At 42.6% G+C, this 16,139-nt stretch overlaps 1 protein-coding gene across 3 annotated transcripts in view; it reads right to left on the reverse strand.

Moving 5' to 3' along the window:
* Positions 1-8,368, reverse strand: part of Tmem233 (transmembrane protein 233) — a 46,143-nt gene extending 37,775 nt beyond the window's left edge. For all 3 annotated transcript variants that reach the window (XM_029559279.1, XM_008824418.3, XM_017795927.2), the window contains exon 1: positions 8,021-8,368. In XM_029559279.1, the coding sequence (XP_029415139.1) occupies positions 8,021-8,284 (264 nt within the window). In that variant the 5' untranslated portion in view covers positions 8,285-8,368. The remainder of the gene's footprint in view (positions 1-8,020) is intronic.
* Between the last annotated feature and the right edge of the window lie 7,771 nt (positions 8,369-16,139).

Genomic DNA, 16,139 nt, shown 5'->3' on the forward strand with positions numbered 1-16,139 from the left:
TTAGATTTCTGGGAATTAGTTTCACATTTTAACATATTTTCTTAATTCTGTTTTTCAGGGGGAATATTTCCTTTTTTTTCCTCATTCTTTTTCATTATGGTGAAATACACATGGATATAAAATTGGCCACTTAAATCATTTTAAAGTATGCAGTTCAATTGTTAACTACATTCACATTTCTGTGGATGTTTACCACCAATGTTCATCTCCAGAACTTTTCAGAGTTGAAGCTCTGCACTCATTAAATGCTGTTCCATCGCTCCCTTCCCTAACCCTGGTGGTCACATTCTACTCCTGTCTCTATGAATTTCATTACTTTATTACTTCATAGAAACAGACTCAAATAATATTTGAATATTTGTTCATGAGTGATTGATTTCTTTTACTTTGTGTATTTTCAAGGTGCATTCACACTATAGTGGGTATTAGAATTTTTCTGTTTAAAGGCTGAATTATACATATATACACACATATATTTCATTTTTCTACTGATAGACACGAGCTACTCCTGTATTTTCCCTCCTTTTGATTTTTATATTACTTTCCTAAGGTTCTTTGAGCTTTCAGTTTTACTATTTAAAAAAAATGCCCTCATACATTTTAAAAATTTGGGCTGGAGAGATGGCTCAGCAGTTAAGAGCACTGACTGCTCTTGGAGAGGATTCCTGTTCAATTCCCAGCACCTACATGGCAGCTAGCAACCATCTGTAACTCCAGTTCCAGGGGATCCAATACCCTCTTCTGACCTCTGCAGGCATTGCATGACATGGGTGTACTTATATACATGTAGGCAACACATTTGTACACATAAAATAAAAATAATAAATAAAATATTTTAAAACTTATTTATTATTATTGTTAGAGAGAGAGAGAGAGAGAGAGAGAGAAAGTTCTAATTTCCAACCTAATATCTCACACTTGTGGAGGTTAGGGGGCAACTTTTGGGAGTTGGAGATTGAACTAAAGTAGTCAGGCATGTGCAATAAATCGTTTTACCCACTGAGCCATCTTGCTAGCCTTACTCTAATTACCAGGAACCCTGTTTTGGCTCACTGAACTTTCTATTTTCAACTTGTTCTTGTCTTGTGGATACAACACAGTTTCTTATCTCTCTGAGGATATTAATCATTTATTCTTGAAATTTTCTTCTTTTTGAATTATATATTTCCTTATACTTTATTTATTTAATTTAGAATTATTCCTCAAGTGTCTGATAATCTCTGGTTGTTCTTCTTTTTGAAAATGCGACACTGAGAAGCTACTTGGAAATTCTCTATGTGAGGATGGAATTTATCAGTGACTGGGCATCGTGTAGCATACCTGGATGTCCATGTCAGCATTTCTGTGGAGGATCCCTATGATGGTTAATTGTCAACTTGACAGGATTTAGAATTCCCTAGGAGGCAAACCTTTGGACATGTCTGTGAGGAAGTTTCTAGATCATTTTAAGTGAGGTGGGGAGACCCACCCTAACAGTGGGTAGCACCATCTCATGGGCTGCAGTCCTAGACTGAATAAAAAGGAGGAAGTGAGCTGAACAGCAGCTTTCATCTCTTTCTGCTTCCTGACTGTGGATGCGATGTGACCAGCTGTCTCACTCCCCAGTCTCCATCCTTCTCCACCATGATGGGCTGTACTCTCAAATAGTGAGCCAAAATAATCTTTCTTTCATTAAATTGTTTATGCCAGGTATTTTGTTATAGTAATAAGTAATTAATATAACTCCTAAAGGCATTTTTCTTTTTAACTGGCCACATCCTTGGAGAAAAATTCCCTAATCTCTTTGATTGCCAGAGTAAGGGAATCAGTGAAGTGGGAGTAAAGGCTTTCTTGGTCAACATGGTGACTTTCCATGAACCCCACTTTGAGGATAGCTCCTCTACTCTGTGCTTCTCTCTGACTTGTGTCAAGACACATTCTGTTTAATCCCATGACAGAGCAAATCTATCTTCTGTCACAGTTGGTGAGGGAGCAGTTGTCTGGCTTCTTAGGGATGGTAGATATTTCTAGGTATCTACTGACCTATTTTTTTTTTTTTTTTGGTTTTGTTTTGTTTTTTGAGACAGTGTCTCCCTGTAGCCCAAGTTGGCCTGGAACTTACTATGTAGACTAGGCTGACCTGGATCTCACAGAGATCCACCTGCCTCTGCCTCCCAAGTATCTAGTCATTTTTTTAATATTATATTTGAAAGATGATATTTATTTCAAATGATGAAAAATCAAAATGAAAACAAAATAGCTTGATTATTGCCACTATTTTCATCTTTCAAGTTTCATACAAAATCATTTGTGATTTTTATGTACATATTTTAATTTGGTCTCCTGTATATCTCAAGTTGAATTTTTAGGCTCACCTAGAGACCTCTTACTCTCATCTCTCTCTTTTTTTTTCTTAAACAGACTTTCAAAGATTTGTCCTCTCTTTAGCCCTACCCTCTCGTCCCAGGCAATATCTTCAATGTTACATCCAATTTCTGAGTCTTCTTAGAGTTTTGCAGGACAAACTGACTTTTTATTCCTGGCCGCTCTTTCTGTAGGATTTAGATTTTTCTGTTATGTTTCATTTCTTTATCTCCTTTTCTGTCCTCTTAATTTTTTCTTGGGTGTTCATATCCTTTTGAATTCACTTACTATTACTTTAAGTGGTTTCAGATGGGAGTGAGGAAAAACAAACCAAATCCTCCTTGCTAATTTGTGTATATTTTAGCCTAATATTTGTGTTTGCTTTAAACTGAAGTGAACACTTATTTTAGTGGCATGTCTTTAATTTTATTAGTATCAAAGTTGCTAGTCATAAAGAAAAACAGAGAAATTGCTACCAGAACAGGTAATGACTCATATATCTAGTATATAGACAACAACATCACCACTACGTATCATTACCATCAGTATCACCACCACCATCATCACCATTATCACTACCACCATCATCGCCATTATCATCATCATCATCACTACTATCACCACCATCATCAGCACCATCATCACCACCATAATCATCACCACCACCATCAGCAGCACTTATTATGTTCTACCTGTGTTCAAAGTAGTAAGTTGACAATTTTATACTTTCATCATTGAATCTCCACAATTACACTAAGTACCATCACAACCCCCATCTTACAGGGTAGAAAAAACAAGCCTCAGAAAGATTAAGAAGGAATCATAAGCAACAAATAGCAAAGGACTTGAACCTCAGTGGGGTCTCTAGAGATGCTCTAAAGGTATGAAGGAGAAAAGGTTCTGATGAAGAAGGTGTACAAGCCGCCCTGCCAAAAGTCACCAGCTATTAGACATCCATAATTGGAGTGGGACCATTGGTTCAATTGTAGAAATCATTCCATCGGGATGTCATGAAGAACTGGGGCCTCAGTTACGGTGTTCTGAGTCAGAAAACAAATTCGAGTTGCAAAATCAATAGATGGTGAATGCTCCCCACATTCACCAACAGTCCTGCAACTTGCTGAGGACTTCACTTCTTCCAGATCCACAAAGAAGAGATCTTGACTGTCTTATTTACCACTCAATGGAAATAAAGTAACAGGACCTACCATGTAACACTTGAACTAGCAAATATTCTTTCTCCAGGGTGGAAGGCTATACTAAGAAATTATGGGGTCCTTTCTGGTAGACTAAACAGCGGTAGTTAAGGGTGAGAGGAAGACAGTTGAATAAAACCCGAAAGCCAGTCTATGCCTCTCTTACCAGGTTCTGTGCCCTGGCTCAGGGCTGGGTCTTTGTGGAGAGGTGCTATATTCAAATTCATATGAAAATGCAGCTTGGGCTAGCAGTAACCCCATTTGAGAGAAACTGGTACAAGGAATGGGGTGCTTCTGTGATGGATTGTGCATGTTGTTTTTGGGGAGGATTGTGGAAGTGTAAGCTGAAATACACCCCCATGCTGCCTTTGGTCAGAATATTTTATCACAGCAACAGAAAGCAAACTAGAAGAGGGTGCTTATCAATTAAGGTACTATTGGTATTTGGAATGCACCAATTCTTCATTGGCGGAACAATATGTAGTATTGCAGGATATTTGTATTTTGGCTCTTTTTACCAAAGCCAGTAGTGCCCCCAAATAACTGAGGCACAGATGCTCTCCAACATTCCCAAATGTCTCCATGGGAATGTGAAACTCTGAGTGGAGATCCCCCAGACATATCATTAATATACTCAAACTCGTCATGAATTACAGATGAGTGAGATTGGAAAATAGCCAGAACAAAACATCACAAGACACATTAAGTCTTGTGCATTTGTAGCAGGATTGGAGGTCACTGCTAGGATTTGAGTATAGTGTGCCCCTTCCAAAACTCATGTTGAAATTTAATCCTCATTACATCAAGAGGTTATACTTTAAACATTTTTTATTATTTTTATTTTATGTGTATGAGTGTATTGATTGCATGTATGCAATATGTCATGCAATGCCCACAGAGGCCAGAAGAGGGCATCAATCCCCTAGAACTGGAGTTACAGACTGTTGTTAGCTGCCAAGTGGGTGCTGGGAACTGAACCTGGGACCTCTGTGAGAGCAGCCAGTACTCTTAACTGCTGAGCCATCTCTCCAGCCCCAAGAGGTTATACTTTTAAAAGGTGGCCAGGGCTCTAGCCTCATGAGTGGATGAATTCATTCATGTGATTAATTGAGTAATGGGTTAATGGACTATTGTGGGAGTAGGTCTGCTAGAAGACCAATTTGTCCAGGTGTTTTGAATGCTCCCTACTCTCATGATATTATGTCTTGCGTTGCCTTCCTTATAACTGCCAGCAAGATTATCACTATATACGGACACTTGACCTTGGAACAGATAAAATTTCTCTCTTTTTAATAAATTACATAGCCAGTTGGTGGTATTGTGTTATTAACAATGCAGAACAGACTAAGATAGTCCCCTTTCTCTTGCATACCTTTCTTCTCCCTCTTTGTTCTTTGGAATCTTTATCACAAAACTTATCAAGTCCAGATTTATACTACTTGAATGGGAAAATACCCCCAGTACTTTGGAGAGCACACACTAGGAAGGAGGTAGGAAGCACTGTTTAGAATTTAGGCTTCAATTGTTTCATATTCTGTTTTTATGTACTACATATGATGTCTCCAGATTCCAGTTTACCCCTCTGTGTGATTGTTGCAATGCCTAGTGCAATGCTGAGGGCTTGACAGGATTGACTGAATTTATTTTAACTTTACCACCGTATTGTTTAATATAAAGCAATGTACATAAGCCAGATGTCATGTGGACCTATAATCTCAGCAATTTAGGAGATTGAGGTGGGAGGATTGTGAGTTAAAGGCCAGCCTGGACTACATACTGAAACTGTCTCAAAACAGCAGTGGCAGCAGCAATAAGAAGCCTGAAACCCCAAATGAGGGTTGGCAAAATGGCTCAGTGGATAAAGCAGTTGCCACTCAAGGCTGAAGACCTGAGTTCAAACCCAGAACCTATGTAAATGTGGAAAGAGAACTGACTCCACAAAGTTGTCCTTGATCTCCACATGCATGCTGTGGCATGTGTATTGTTCTCTCTCTCTCTCTCTCTCTCTCTCTCTCTCTCTCTCTCTCTCTCAATAAAAACCCCAAACCAAAGCAGAGCAACAACCAACACCAACATCCTCAGTTTTTGGATGAAAGACCAAAACTCTGAAAAATGTGTGAAGCTTTCCCATAGTTTTCTGTGTTCTGGCATAGACTAGTATCTTGTTATGAAACTATTGAAAAAAGCTTAGGAACTGAAGGAATTAGGAAAAGAGGCTTCTATCTGAAGCATGTACCTCATCCTCCTCCACTCCCAGGACACTCCAGGCAGGCTACATCATTAGTATCCATCCTGTCACCACTAGCTGGAGCGGTAGCTCATTTTGGACCAATGACAGGGGAAATGCCTTTGCAGGCGTTTTTCTAAGTGGCACTGAGTAAGGGGTAAATTGGCTGCTTCATGAATAAACCAGGATGGAATGTGGGCACTAGTGCCAGTCAGAGTCTGCTGCTGCTGGGAAAATTCGGCTGCCTACATCTCCAGCCTCTCTGAAAAACCAAAACCAAAACCAAAACAAACCCAAGATTGGATACTAGGGGAGAGGAAGGAAGGAGGGAAGTTGGCAGGTTAGTCTTAGGGAACCTGATGAGATGGCTTCAGCTTCCCGGCTCCAGTATGGAAAAAGGAACAGGAGCTGAGCGGACATGAGACTCCAGCACCACCTTCCTTTGTGTATGTATTCGATTGGTAATATTTAATAAGGTTGTCCACACGTCAGATAGTCTTCTGAGTGCTTCCACAGCACCCACAGACACATGACAAATATCCTTGCCTTCATAGAGCTCATAGTCTAATGAAGGGACACAGATATTAATAAAATAAGGGCCGGTGAGATGGCTCAGCAGGCAAAGGCACTTGCAAAGCAAGCCTGGAGACCTGAGTTCAATCTCCTGAACTCATGTAAAGGTGGAAGATGAGTACCAGCTTTACAGAGCTGTCATCCCATGGCATACACCCCTGTCTCCCATGTTAATACAATTTAAAAATTAAAGTAATCAAGTAATTTTTGTTTGCACCAAAAGCAACAAGGAAGGGGAGTTGGTTTTAAACGCTTAGCAGGTCTCATGAAGTGATATTTGAATAAAGAAAAAAAATAGTAATAATAAAACAACCCCATGCCGGATACTGTTCTAGGCACTCTGAATTGATAATGCCAGCAAGTGGGGGAACTAGGATTTGAACCAAGCCAACAGAGCTTCTGCAGCTGAGCTGCTTAAATGTTGGTGCAGCCAGCCAGGTTTGGGGAAGAGCAGTTCGCAGGGGCAAAATGGAATGTGTGTTGGAGGAATGGGGCTCTACCCCTGAGGGTCTTGATGGCAACAGTCACAACCTTCACCCAGCTGAATCAGTCCTGTCTTTGGTCGGGAGTTGCACTGGCTAGCTGCAGGCAAGGTGGGCTGGTGGAGGAAGGAAGCACAACTTCCTGGGTTGTCCCGGGACAGTGCCTGTGCATTTCACCCCTCCACCACCGCCAGGCCAGCTGCTGCAGTCAATAAGGCCAGGACCTTCTTTGGAGCACTGAAGAGGGCAGACCTGAGACCCAGCGTGCAGCTCCGGAGGCCTTCGCAGAGGAGTGCCCAAGTGCACTCCCCGAGGCTCTGGGATTAGGACAGCATGATGGTGATGGAGGGGCGCCTAGGAATAGTTTGGGATAAGGTCTGACCTCAGCAAAGTGGGGACAAACTATGACCTACTGAGAGTAAAAAGCAAGCACGCTTTTCGCGAGAGAGGGGCGCGCAAGGTATGATCCAGAAAGTAATGCAAAGATGGAGGGTGTGATAGTCTCAGGGGCTCTGGAAAAAGGGTGCCAGAGAGAGGCGAGAGCAGGGAGAGCAAAGCTAAAGTGGGAAGGAACTGTGTGTGCTGTTAGAGAGAGCGTGCTGCACTGAGGCGCAGGAGCCAAGGTCAGGGAGGAGGTGTAGGGAATCGCTTGGGGACCCTCCTAGAGTGATGGAGGAGGTGCCCAGGGTGCAGCAAAGGGCAAGAACATGGCAACATAGAGGCAGCCCTGGGCGCTGGAGAGCCGGAGCACCCAGCATGGCGATGCTGAGCCAGACTCAGAGCCTGTATGCTCAGTGCGTGGGTTGCCCTGTGGCCTGGGGAGCAAGGGAAGAGCGTTGAGGTTCTAGGAAATCGGGTGGCGAAAACCCTGGTGAGCGCCTAGCAACGCGGGAGGAAGCAGGGAGAAGTCACAAAGTCTAAGATCTCTGAGAGGGAGCGCATCCTGAAAAGCAGTGCAAAGTTAGCCTGGGGTAGACTTGGTTAGTGCTCTTGAGTTCTGCAAGGCATGCAGTGCTGATGGCTGTGGTGGTGGGGATGAGCTTGGAGAGCTGGAGAAAGGTAAGGAGGAGGTGCGGACCCCAAAGCCCAGCGCTAGGGGCTACGAGAGGGAGCCAGGAGAGAGCGAGCTGGAGCGGCTCGATGCCGCAGGCCAGCCGGGGTCCTTCCTTTCTGATGCTTCTGGTCCCAACCCCACTCACCATGATGGAGAAGACCAAAGCTACTATGTTGATCGGGTACGCGGGGCAAAAACATGAGACGATGGTGAGCCACAGGTAGTTCTTGGGCATGGGCATGTCTTCCTCGGTCTTGTCATCTTCGGTATTCGCTTCGGGACTGCCGCTGTCCAAAGCCCCCTTGGAGTCCGAACGGGACGTGTACTGGGAAGTGGGGGAAGTCGGTGACACTGGGAGGGAGGAGGAGCGCACGGTGCGCGCGGTCTGGGGCTGTGGTTGTCGGCTCATGGCGAGCAGAGGTTCTGAAAAGCTTGCAGCTCAGAGCTTAAGGGAGATGTGACTTCACTCCTCCAGCGTCCTCTGCCTGCACCCAGCCTGGCTCAGGGACTCCGGCCAAGGGCCTCCTCACAAAGAGGGAGGGCGGGAGGAAGGGAATGGGGGAGGGGGAAGAAGAGAGGGAGCCAGTCACCCCGAGAAACAGAGGAAATGCACGGGAGACTGGTTCCTGACACACCCAGAGAACCAGCCTGTGGATGCAGGGACTCACACAGAGTTGGCAAGAGGAGAAGGGCCAGGGAAGCGAAAAGCAATGCCCTTTTCCTTTCCAAACTGGCCCGCCAGCAGGATGCCCATGTTCAGCTCTTTTTTTTTTTTTTTTTTTTTTTTTTTTTTTTTTTTCCAGCTCTTTTTTTTTTTTTTTTTTGTCTTTTTTGAGGCAGGATCTCCCTGTAGCCCCAGCTGTCCTGGAACTCACTATGTAGACCAGGCCACTGAATTTGAATATATTAGAAGGATCAAGCTCAATCCCCCAACATCCAACTGCTTCTCTGCACAGGAGACTGGTGTAGGCACTTGTCCTAGAACTTTCTACCCTCCACCACCCCAAAGTAAAAACAAGGTCTTCTCTTCACTTTTCCACTTACAAGACCCATGGGGAGATACCCAGATAAATCTGGCTGGTGTAGACAACCTGGGATGGGTAATTGGGAGAAGAGAGAAGGATTCACTTTGGGAACTGGGGCCAAGAAAGCAATTGCATTAGCATTAAACCATTCATAGGATATCAAAACTGTCTCAGCCCAGACAGTTGGGAGATGATCATAGAAAAGATGAATGTCTTCAGGCAAGCCCATTTACCTTGCCCAATTTCATTATCTGAGAAAGGGAAATAATGGTCCATGCCTCACCTGGATATTGCAAGGATTGCAGGAGATTGCACATTAAACTAGGTGAATCTACATGCTCAATAAATGTTAGCAATTATTAGGGTGCTGGTTTTGTAGAGTATAATTGATTATACAGTATCTCAGATACAACATTCATTGTTGTATATAGTTTACCTGAAACCAAGATATTCTGAACTACTCAGGACCATAAAAATGATAGTAACTGTAATGCACAGTCTCAAAAGCAATGACATCACTGTATTCAAAGGCATTAATCATTTTGGCTTTCTCAGAATACAAATGTCATTGTCTGGGATGCTGTTGCTTATCTCATGGGGGGTTGTACCTATTTGGCTACCTGTCTCCTGACTGCAAATTCTAAGAGAAGGGACCGTCTTACTCATGTTTGTGTGTGTACAAGGAGTAGTGCCTGGTACAGGGTGTGTACTCAGTATGGCTTGCTGGAGGAATACTCAGTGATGAAGTAGTATTTCTTCCACCATCTTTCCTATTTTGGTTGGTTAATCCAGTTTGAATAAACCAAAAGATTGGATTCAGCTTTTGCTGGTTTGTTAACATTTTGTTTTTGAGACAGGATTTCACTGTGTAGCCTAGACTGGCCTTTCTCCTAAAATGATCCTTCTGAGGGGCTGGAGAGATGGCTCAGTGGTTAAGAGCTCTGGCTGCTCCTGCAGAGGACTGGGGTTTGGTTCCCAGCACCCACATGGCAGCTAACAACCGTCTGTAACTCCAGTTTCAGGGGATCTGACACCCTCTTCTGACCTCTGCGGGCATTGCACGACATGGGTGACCTTACATACATGCAGGCAATAGAGTTGTAGGCATAAAATTAAAAGTAAAATAAGTGAAATATCCTTCTACCTCAGGCCCCTAAGTGCTGGGATTACAGGTAAGACCACACCCAACTTTCTATTCAGGTTTTGCAGTGGCTATTCTGGTCTTCTCCTAGCTTGCCACATGGCTTCTCCTTATTCCTCATCTGTCAGTTCAAAGTCACTTCCTCAAAGACAGGTCTTTGGATTTATCAAGAGTAGGTCCAACAATTGTTTCTGTTTTATTAGCGTGGGTATTTTTGTGCACGGGTCACAATATTTAATCACTGTGTGTTCTTCCTCTGCATTGTAAGCTCTTATCCACACCACTTAGATATTTATTCTAAAACATAGTGGGAATTCAAGAAACATTTGTTGAATGAATGGACCAGAGAGCATCAAAAAATGTTTTCTAGGTCTTGGGGAACTTGGGAGTCTAGAAATCTATATTTTTGGCAACTGATAAGTCTGTGTTTCTAAAACACTTCCTGGCAAATCAGGTACAACTGGAAAGTTTCTCTAATCCCCAAGCCACCTCTGGTTCTTAGGTTGCAGTCCTGCATCTTTAGCCTGAGGATTCTTCTCAAGTACCTTAAGCTCTACCTCTCAAGATGAGCTGTTTTTCTTCCCTCAGGACCTGCTTCTCAAGGCTCATCCTTGACTAACTGGCTCTACCCATTTCTCCTCCTCTGCCAATTCTTTCCTCTTTATCAGATACACTGGCTTTTCCTCTGTATCGTATAGGGTCCTAAGTGAAAGGGCAAGAAGTTTAACTAGGTCTAAGACACTTGCGGTAGCAGGTTCCCTTGTATCAAATATAGCTAACTCTTTCCCTACCCCACGGTGTCTATACCTGCTGTTCTTTCCTCTTGGAGTGTTCCCCCCACTTGTTGGGCTCCTTCTTGTTCAGGACCTGCATGGATGCCCTCTTCAGAGAGACAAATCCTATCCAAAGTAGACTCCATCTTACTATTCTCTACCTCATCAACTTGCTTATTGCCTTTGTCAAAGTTATCACGATCAGACATTTTCTTCATTTATCTCTCTATTTATTATGCCTTTCTCCTCTATCAGAAAGGAAGCTCCACAGAAGAGTGTTTTTTTTTTCCTCTTTGGTTTATTGTGATCGTTCTTGCACCCAGAACAGCACCTGGACTGTAGTAAGTGCTCAGTAGATAATCCATTGAGTGAATAAGCCAACATTTAATCATCCAAGTCAGGTGCTTGGGGACACTTCTCTTTCCTTCAGCCTCTCCAGGAGCTATTCATCAAACTCTATTGATTCCATCTCAAATGTGACTCTTCACTCTGTCTTCTTTCTCCCTTTCCTAAAACCACTGTTCTAATTTTGGCTTGTATCAACAGTAGAAAGGCTCAGTGAGTACTCTGTATTTTGAGGCTGGTTAATTTAGTTGATGTGACTAAACTCAAGGTATGGATATCAAATGGAATTTTGCTTCTCAAGTTATGAACTGTACCATCCACACTAACCCATGAGTATCAGCTAGGGAAATACAAAATAAGGTATTTTAGCTTCCATGTAGATTTCCTCTGCCAGCCAAACAACTGTTCAGTTCTCCACACTCATCATACATTTAACGAGTGACTCCTGTATGTATTCAATGCATTCCCTCCATGTCTCATCTCATTTAATTCCTACAACTTAAAAAAGTTTTTTAATCTTTGTGTGTGTGTGTGTGTGTGTGTGTGTGTGTGTCCCCAGCTGTGTATGAGTGCCAAAGAGAGAAGAGGGTATGGGATCCCCTGGGGCTGGAGCTGTAGGTAGTTATGAGTCACCTGATGTGAAACTGAACTCCAGTCCTCTGCAAGAGCAGCAAGTATTCTTAACAGCTGAGCCAGCGCTCCAGCTCCAATTTGTACATCTTTTGTGAGGTAGGTGGTGAGCTGTCCTTTTCGCAAAGCTTAGGGTGAAATAGGCAAGAAGTCTTGTGTAAGGTCCTAAGTGAAGGGGCAAGAGGTTTAACTAGGTCTAAGACACTTGAGGTAGCAGGTTCACCTATATGAGCATCTCTGAAGTTTGTTGGTAGTGTTATATTTTGCTCAGGGAAAATGATGAATAGCTTGTTGGCTGGTCTAAAATGTAGCAGTGAAATTGCAATCACTTGAAACATTTAAAATAAAATTGAAAGGAAAGTGCTCACACCAGAAAGTGTAGTGTATATGGCACCGATTCTTGAGGGATATGTGTTAGATCACTCCTTGGGGTTTTCCAGGTTGAGCCTCTCTAATTTTCTCTTGAGAGGTCAGTTTATTGCTCTTGGATGAACCCTACTGGCTGATTGCTTAATAACATGGCAATGCCTTCCCTCTTTGAAATGCAGTGGAGGAGAAAACAATTACTTAATAGCATAGAAGAAGGGAAAATGTTACTGTAGGTTTCTGGATCCCACTATAGCAAATTGCCTTTTTAATCTTTGCTAAAAGTTTTATTTCCAAATGTGAAATTAATTTATCCTAGAAAAGCGAGGAAATGAAGAAAAGCATAAAATGGAAGAGGCTCAAAGGTGGCCGCCACAAAGGCAGAGATCTGTGTATTTCTTCCTGCTCTGTTTTCTGCACGTTCATGTTTTTCTTCACTAAGATAAAATCTGTAATCTTATTTCCCTTTTTCTTCCTCAGTATTCTCTGACTTGACATTCTTTGCAGGTGTTTTTTTCGTAGTCTCCACCATTCCCCATTGATTTTATGGATTGTTATTTATACCATCATGTCCCGGTCACTAGAATTAGGTTATTTTTAGTATTTTTGTTGTTGTTGCAATTTTGAAAAACATTGTGCTAAGTATCTTTGGTGCCCATGCGTCTGCATTTGCAATAATTCTTTTTGTGACTCATGATCCTACCAGACAGATGTCAATCTTTTAAAATAATTTTTTGAATTTTATTATTTATTATGTGTATATGTGTGTGTGTGTGTGTGTGTGTGTGTGTGTGTGTGTGAGTTTGAGTGGATGTGCCTGTGTGTGTATGCCCACCTGTGTGAGGGTGCCCAAGGAGAGGCATGGGATCCCTTAGAGCTGTAGGTACAGGCAACTGTGAGGCATCCAAGTGGTACTGGGGATTGAACTCTGGTTCTCTGTAAGAGCAGCAAACACTCTGAACCACTGAGCTCTCTCTCTAGCCCCTTAACATTTATTTTTAATTTAATTTATTGATGTTTTCATAAATGTACACAATCTACTTTGATTCTACTTCACCCCATTACTCTCTCTTACTCATCCCTCTTCTCTGTGAATCTCTTCTTCCTAACACCAGTACCCTTCCTACATTTCTCTCTCTCCCCCATTCTCTCTCTCTCTTTCTCTCTCTCTCTCCCCCCCATTCCCCCTCTCTCTCATTAGGTTTTGAGAGAAGGTCTCCTTGTGGCCCCAGCCGGCTTGGAACTCACTATATAGACCAGGATGGCCTTAATCTCTTGGAGATCCACCTGCTTCTGCCTCCCAAGTACTGGAGAATTAAAGGCTTGTGCCACCATGCCATGCTGTGCCTCTCTCTCTCTCTCTCTCTCTCTCTCTCAGTGGACCCAGTGGACTCAGTGTACCCAGTGGAACCAGTGGATTCAGTGGACCTAGTGGACCCAGTGGACTCAGTGCATCCAGTGGACCCAGTGGACCCAGTGGACCCAATGGACACCTGATTTGCAAGGGGTTGATGTTGAAACATTGGTGTGTTTTGGAAGTTGTGCTTTCAGACCGTAGTTGTGAATAAGACCCCAAAAAGAAGGCGGGGGGCTTGTGGGAAGGGAAATAGGAAGAGAGAGAGAGAGAGAGAGAGAGAGAGAGAGAGAGAGCGAGAATATGTATCTGCTGATCTGTGCAATGTGGTGAGAGTCCAGATCTTTAGGAAATGGTATAAGAGGTCGAATGCATTTGCTGCCAAATTTCACATTAGTCTCCAGCACCAGCCTTTAGTAGTTGTAAAGTACTGCTGTGGTCTCAGGGGCTTGCTACAAGAGAACACTATCTTTTTGGCTAATATTATTAAAATACCCAGATTTAAAAACTTTGATCCTCTCACAAGGTAAGAAAAGAAAAATTAGAGAAATGGACTATTAAGGGGAAAGAGATTTTGTTAATTTCTTAAGCTAGGTATTCTAGAAACCAGTTCAGGACGGTGGATTATAAGAAACAAACTCTCTAAGACTTCAAATGCAATTCTTTCTTCATTTGCCCTCCATTGTACTCAATAATAAATAAGTGCCCACCCATCCATCCCGTTGTTTGTTCTTGCTGATTGGATGATGTAAAATACTGCATCTTGGACCACATTCTACAGTTCACAATGAACTGCTCATAACAATTAGCCCAATAGAGCAGTGGTAATGGACTGTTCAACTGCTTAGTGCTACTCCAGCACTCAAGAATCACCCAGCATTTAATAAGTGACTACTGTGTGCACTCATTTAATGCCTACAGCAACTTTTATGATCTAGGCAGCGAGGTCTAGGATCAGATAGAAATCTAGGATCAGATAAGCAAAATGACTTATTTAAGGTCTGATAGCTAAGCAGAAGTGTCAGGAATTGGACGAGGTTATGACACTTGTTCAGCTAGTAAGCCCAACCAAGAGAATTAGAAAGCTCTCAATTTGATCAGAAAGAAATCACTCTCACTACAATATACTAGCCACTGACATTGTGCCCCACAGTCTTTGTTTCTGGGCATGATTTCTACACCCTTGCAATAAAACTGTATGCACATTTTTGCGTTCCATCGTTTTACAGCTCAGTACTCTATACTGTATACCCTTTTCATACCGTGACTCTCTGCTAAGTCATTTTTAATGACTCTGATAATTTCATAATAACAACCATTTCCTTCATGCTGGATAATCTCTCTCTTTGTTTTAAAGTAAGGATGCATGGAATTTCAGAGGCTCTCTCAAACTCTTTTCCTTTTCTTCCTTCCCTCACCACCGTGCCCAGGAAAATGTCCTGGTTTCACTGGATGCAATGTCAACACAAAGAGCAGGTTTCCTCCACTGACCATGCTGGGAGGATGGGGGAGAAAGCTCACGAAGCAGAATTATTTCAAAAGCATTTGCACTCCAAACCACTTACAGCCTAAAAGGCTGAGAAGTTGACACAGGGAATTGCAACCTGCAGTAATGGACAGTGAAGCTCTGGGTGAGAGAGGAACTGGCCTGCTGTGGAGAAGGCATTCGGAGGACAGAAATGAAATAAGCAAGAATTGTACTTAAGTGTGGCCCAGGGAAGGGGAGAGCTGAATTTCTGTATTTGGAGCACATTATTTGTTGCGTCTTATTCAAGGTGACCAGATATTCTGGTTTTTTTGTCAATCTGTGTCATAGTCTAGTGATTATTAATCATCCAAAGGTATTTGTTTGGCTGCTGTGTATCAGGCACTGCTTTGGGTGCCACTTGTAGAGAGGCAGGCAAGAGATGTGTGATTCCTGTGCATCTGGACCGAAAAGACACTTGTAATCTATGATAAAGGGCATAATCGATGGAAGAGAGTGAAACACTGTGTCTTCTGCGTTAGCTGTCAACTTGACTCAGCCTACAGCCACTCAAGAAGGGAGTCCCAATTGAGGGATTTCCCAGATCAGATTTTTTTGATTGTTAATTGGTTGGTTAGGGTGTTTTTTTTTTTTTTTAATCATAGCAACAGAAAAGAAACTAGAACACTGTGTTAGACTGATTTCTGTCATAATAATAAACATTCAAGATAATCACCTTGTAAATAGAAAAGGTTTATTTTGGCTCACAAGTTTGGTGGTTTCATTCCATGATCTGTTGGCCCATTGCTTTGGGCCTGTGGAATCACATCATGATAGGAATGTGTGCTTTGGGAAAACCACTCACCTCATGGATAGAGAGGTAAAAGAGAGGAAAAGGAAGGGACTGGGTCCCATAATCCCCCTTGAATGCATGTCCCCAGTGACCTGAAGACCTTTCACTAGGCTCCGTGTCTTAAAGTTTCCACCATCTTCCCATAATGCCATGCTGGGGACCAAGCCAAACTTATGATGACAATACTTTAGATAGGGTGGTTGGGGAAGGGATGTTATCTATATCGATCTATGGCTATATCTGTATCTATCTATACCTATCTCTATCTATCTCTATCTCTATCTATCTCTATCATCTATCTGTATCTGGCTC

Source organism: Nannospalax galili, unplaced genomic scaffold (assembly GCF_000622305.1).
Source record: "Nannospalax galili isolate Female #2095 unplaced genomic scaffold, S.galili_v1.0 scaffold769, whole genome shotgun sequence".
NCBI lineage: Eukaryota > Metazoa > Chordata > Mammalia > Rodentia > Spalacidae > Nannospalax > Nannospalax galili.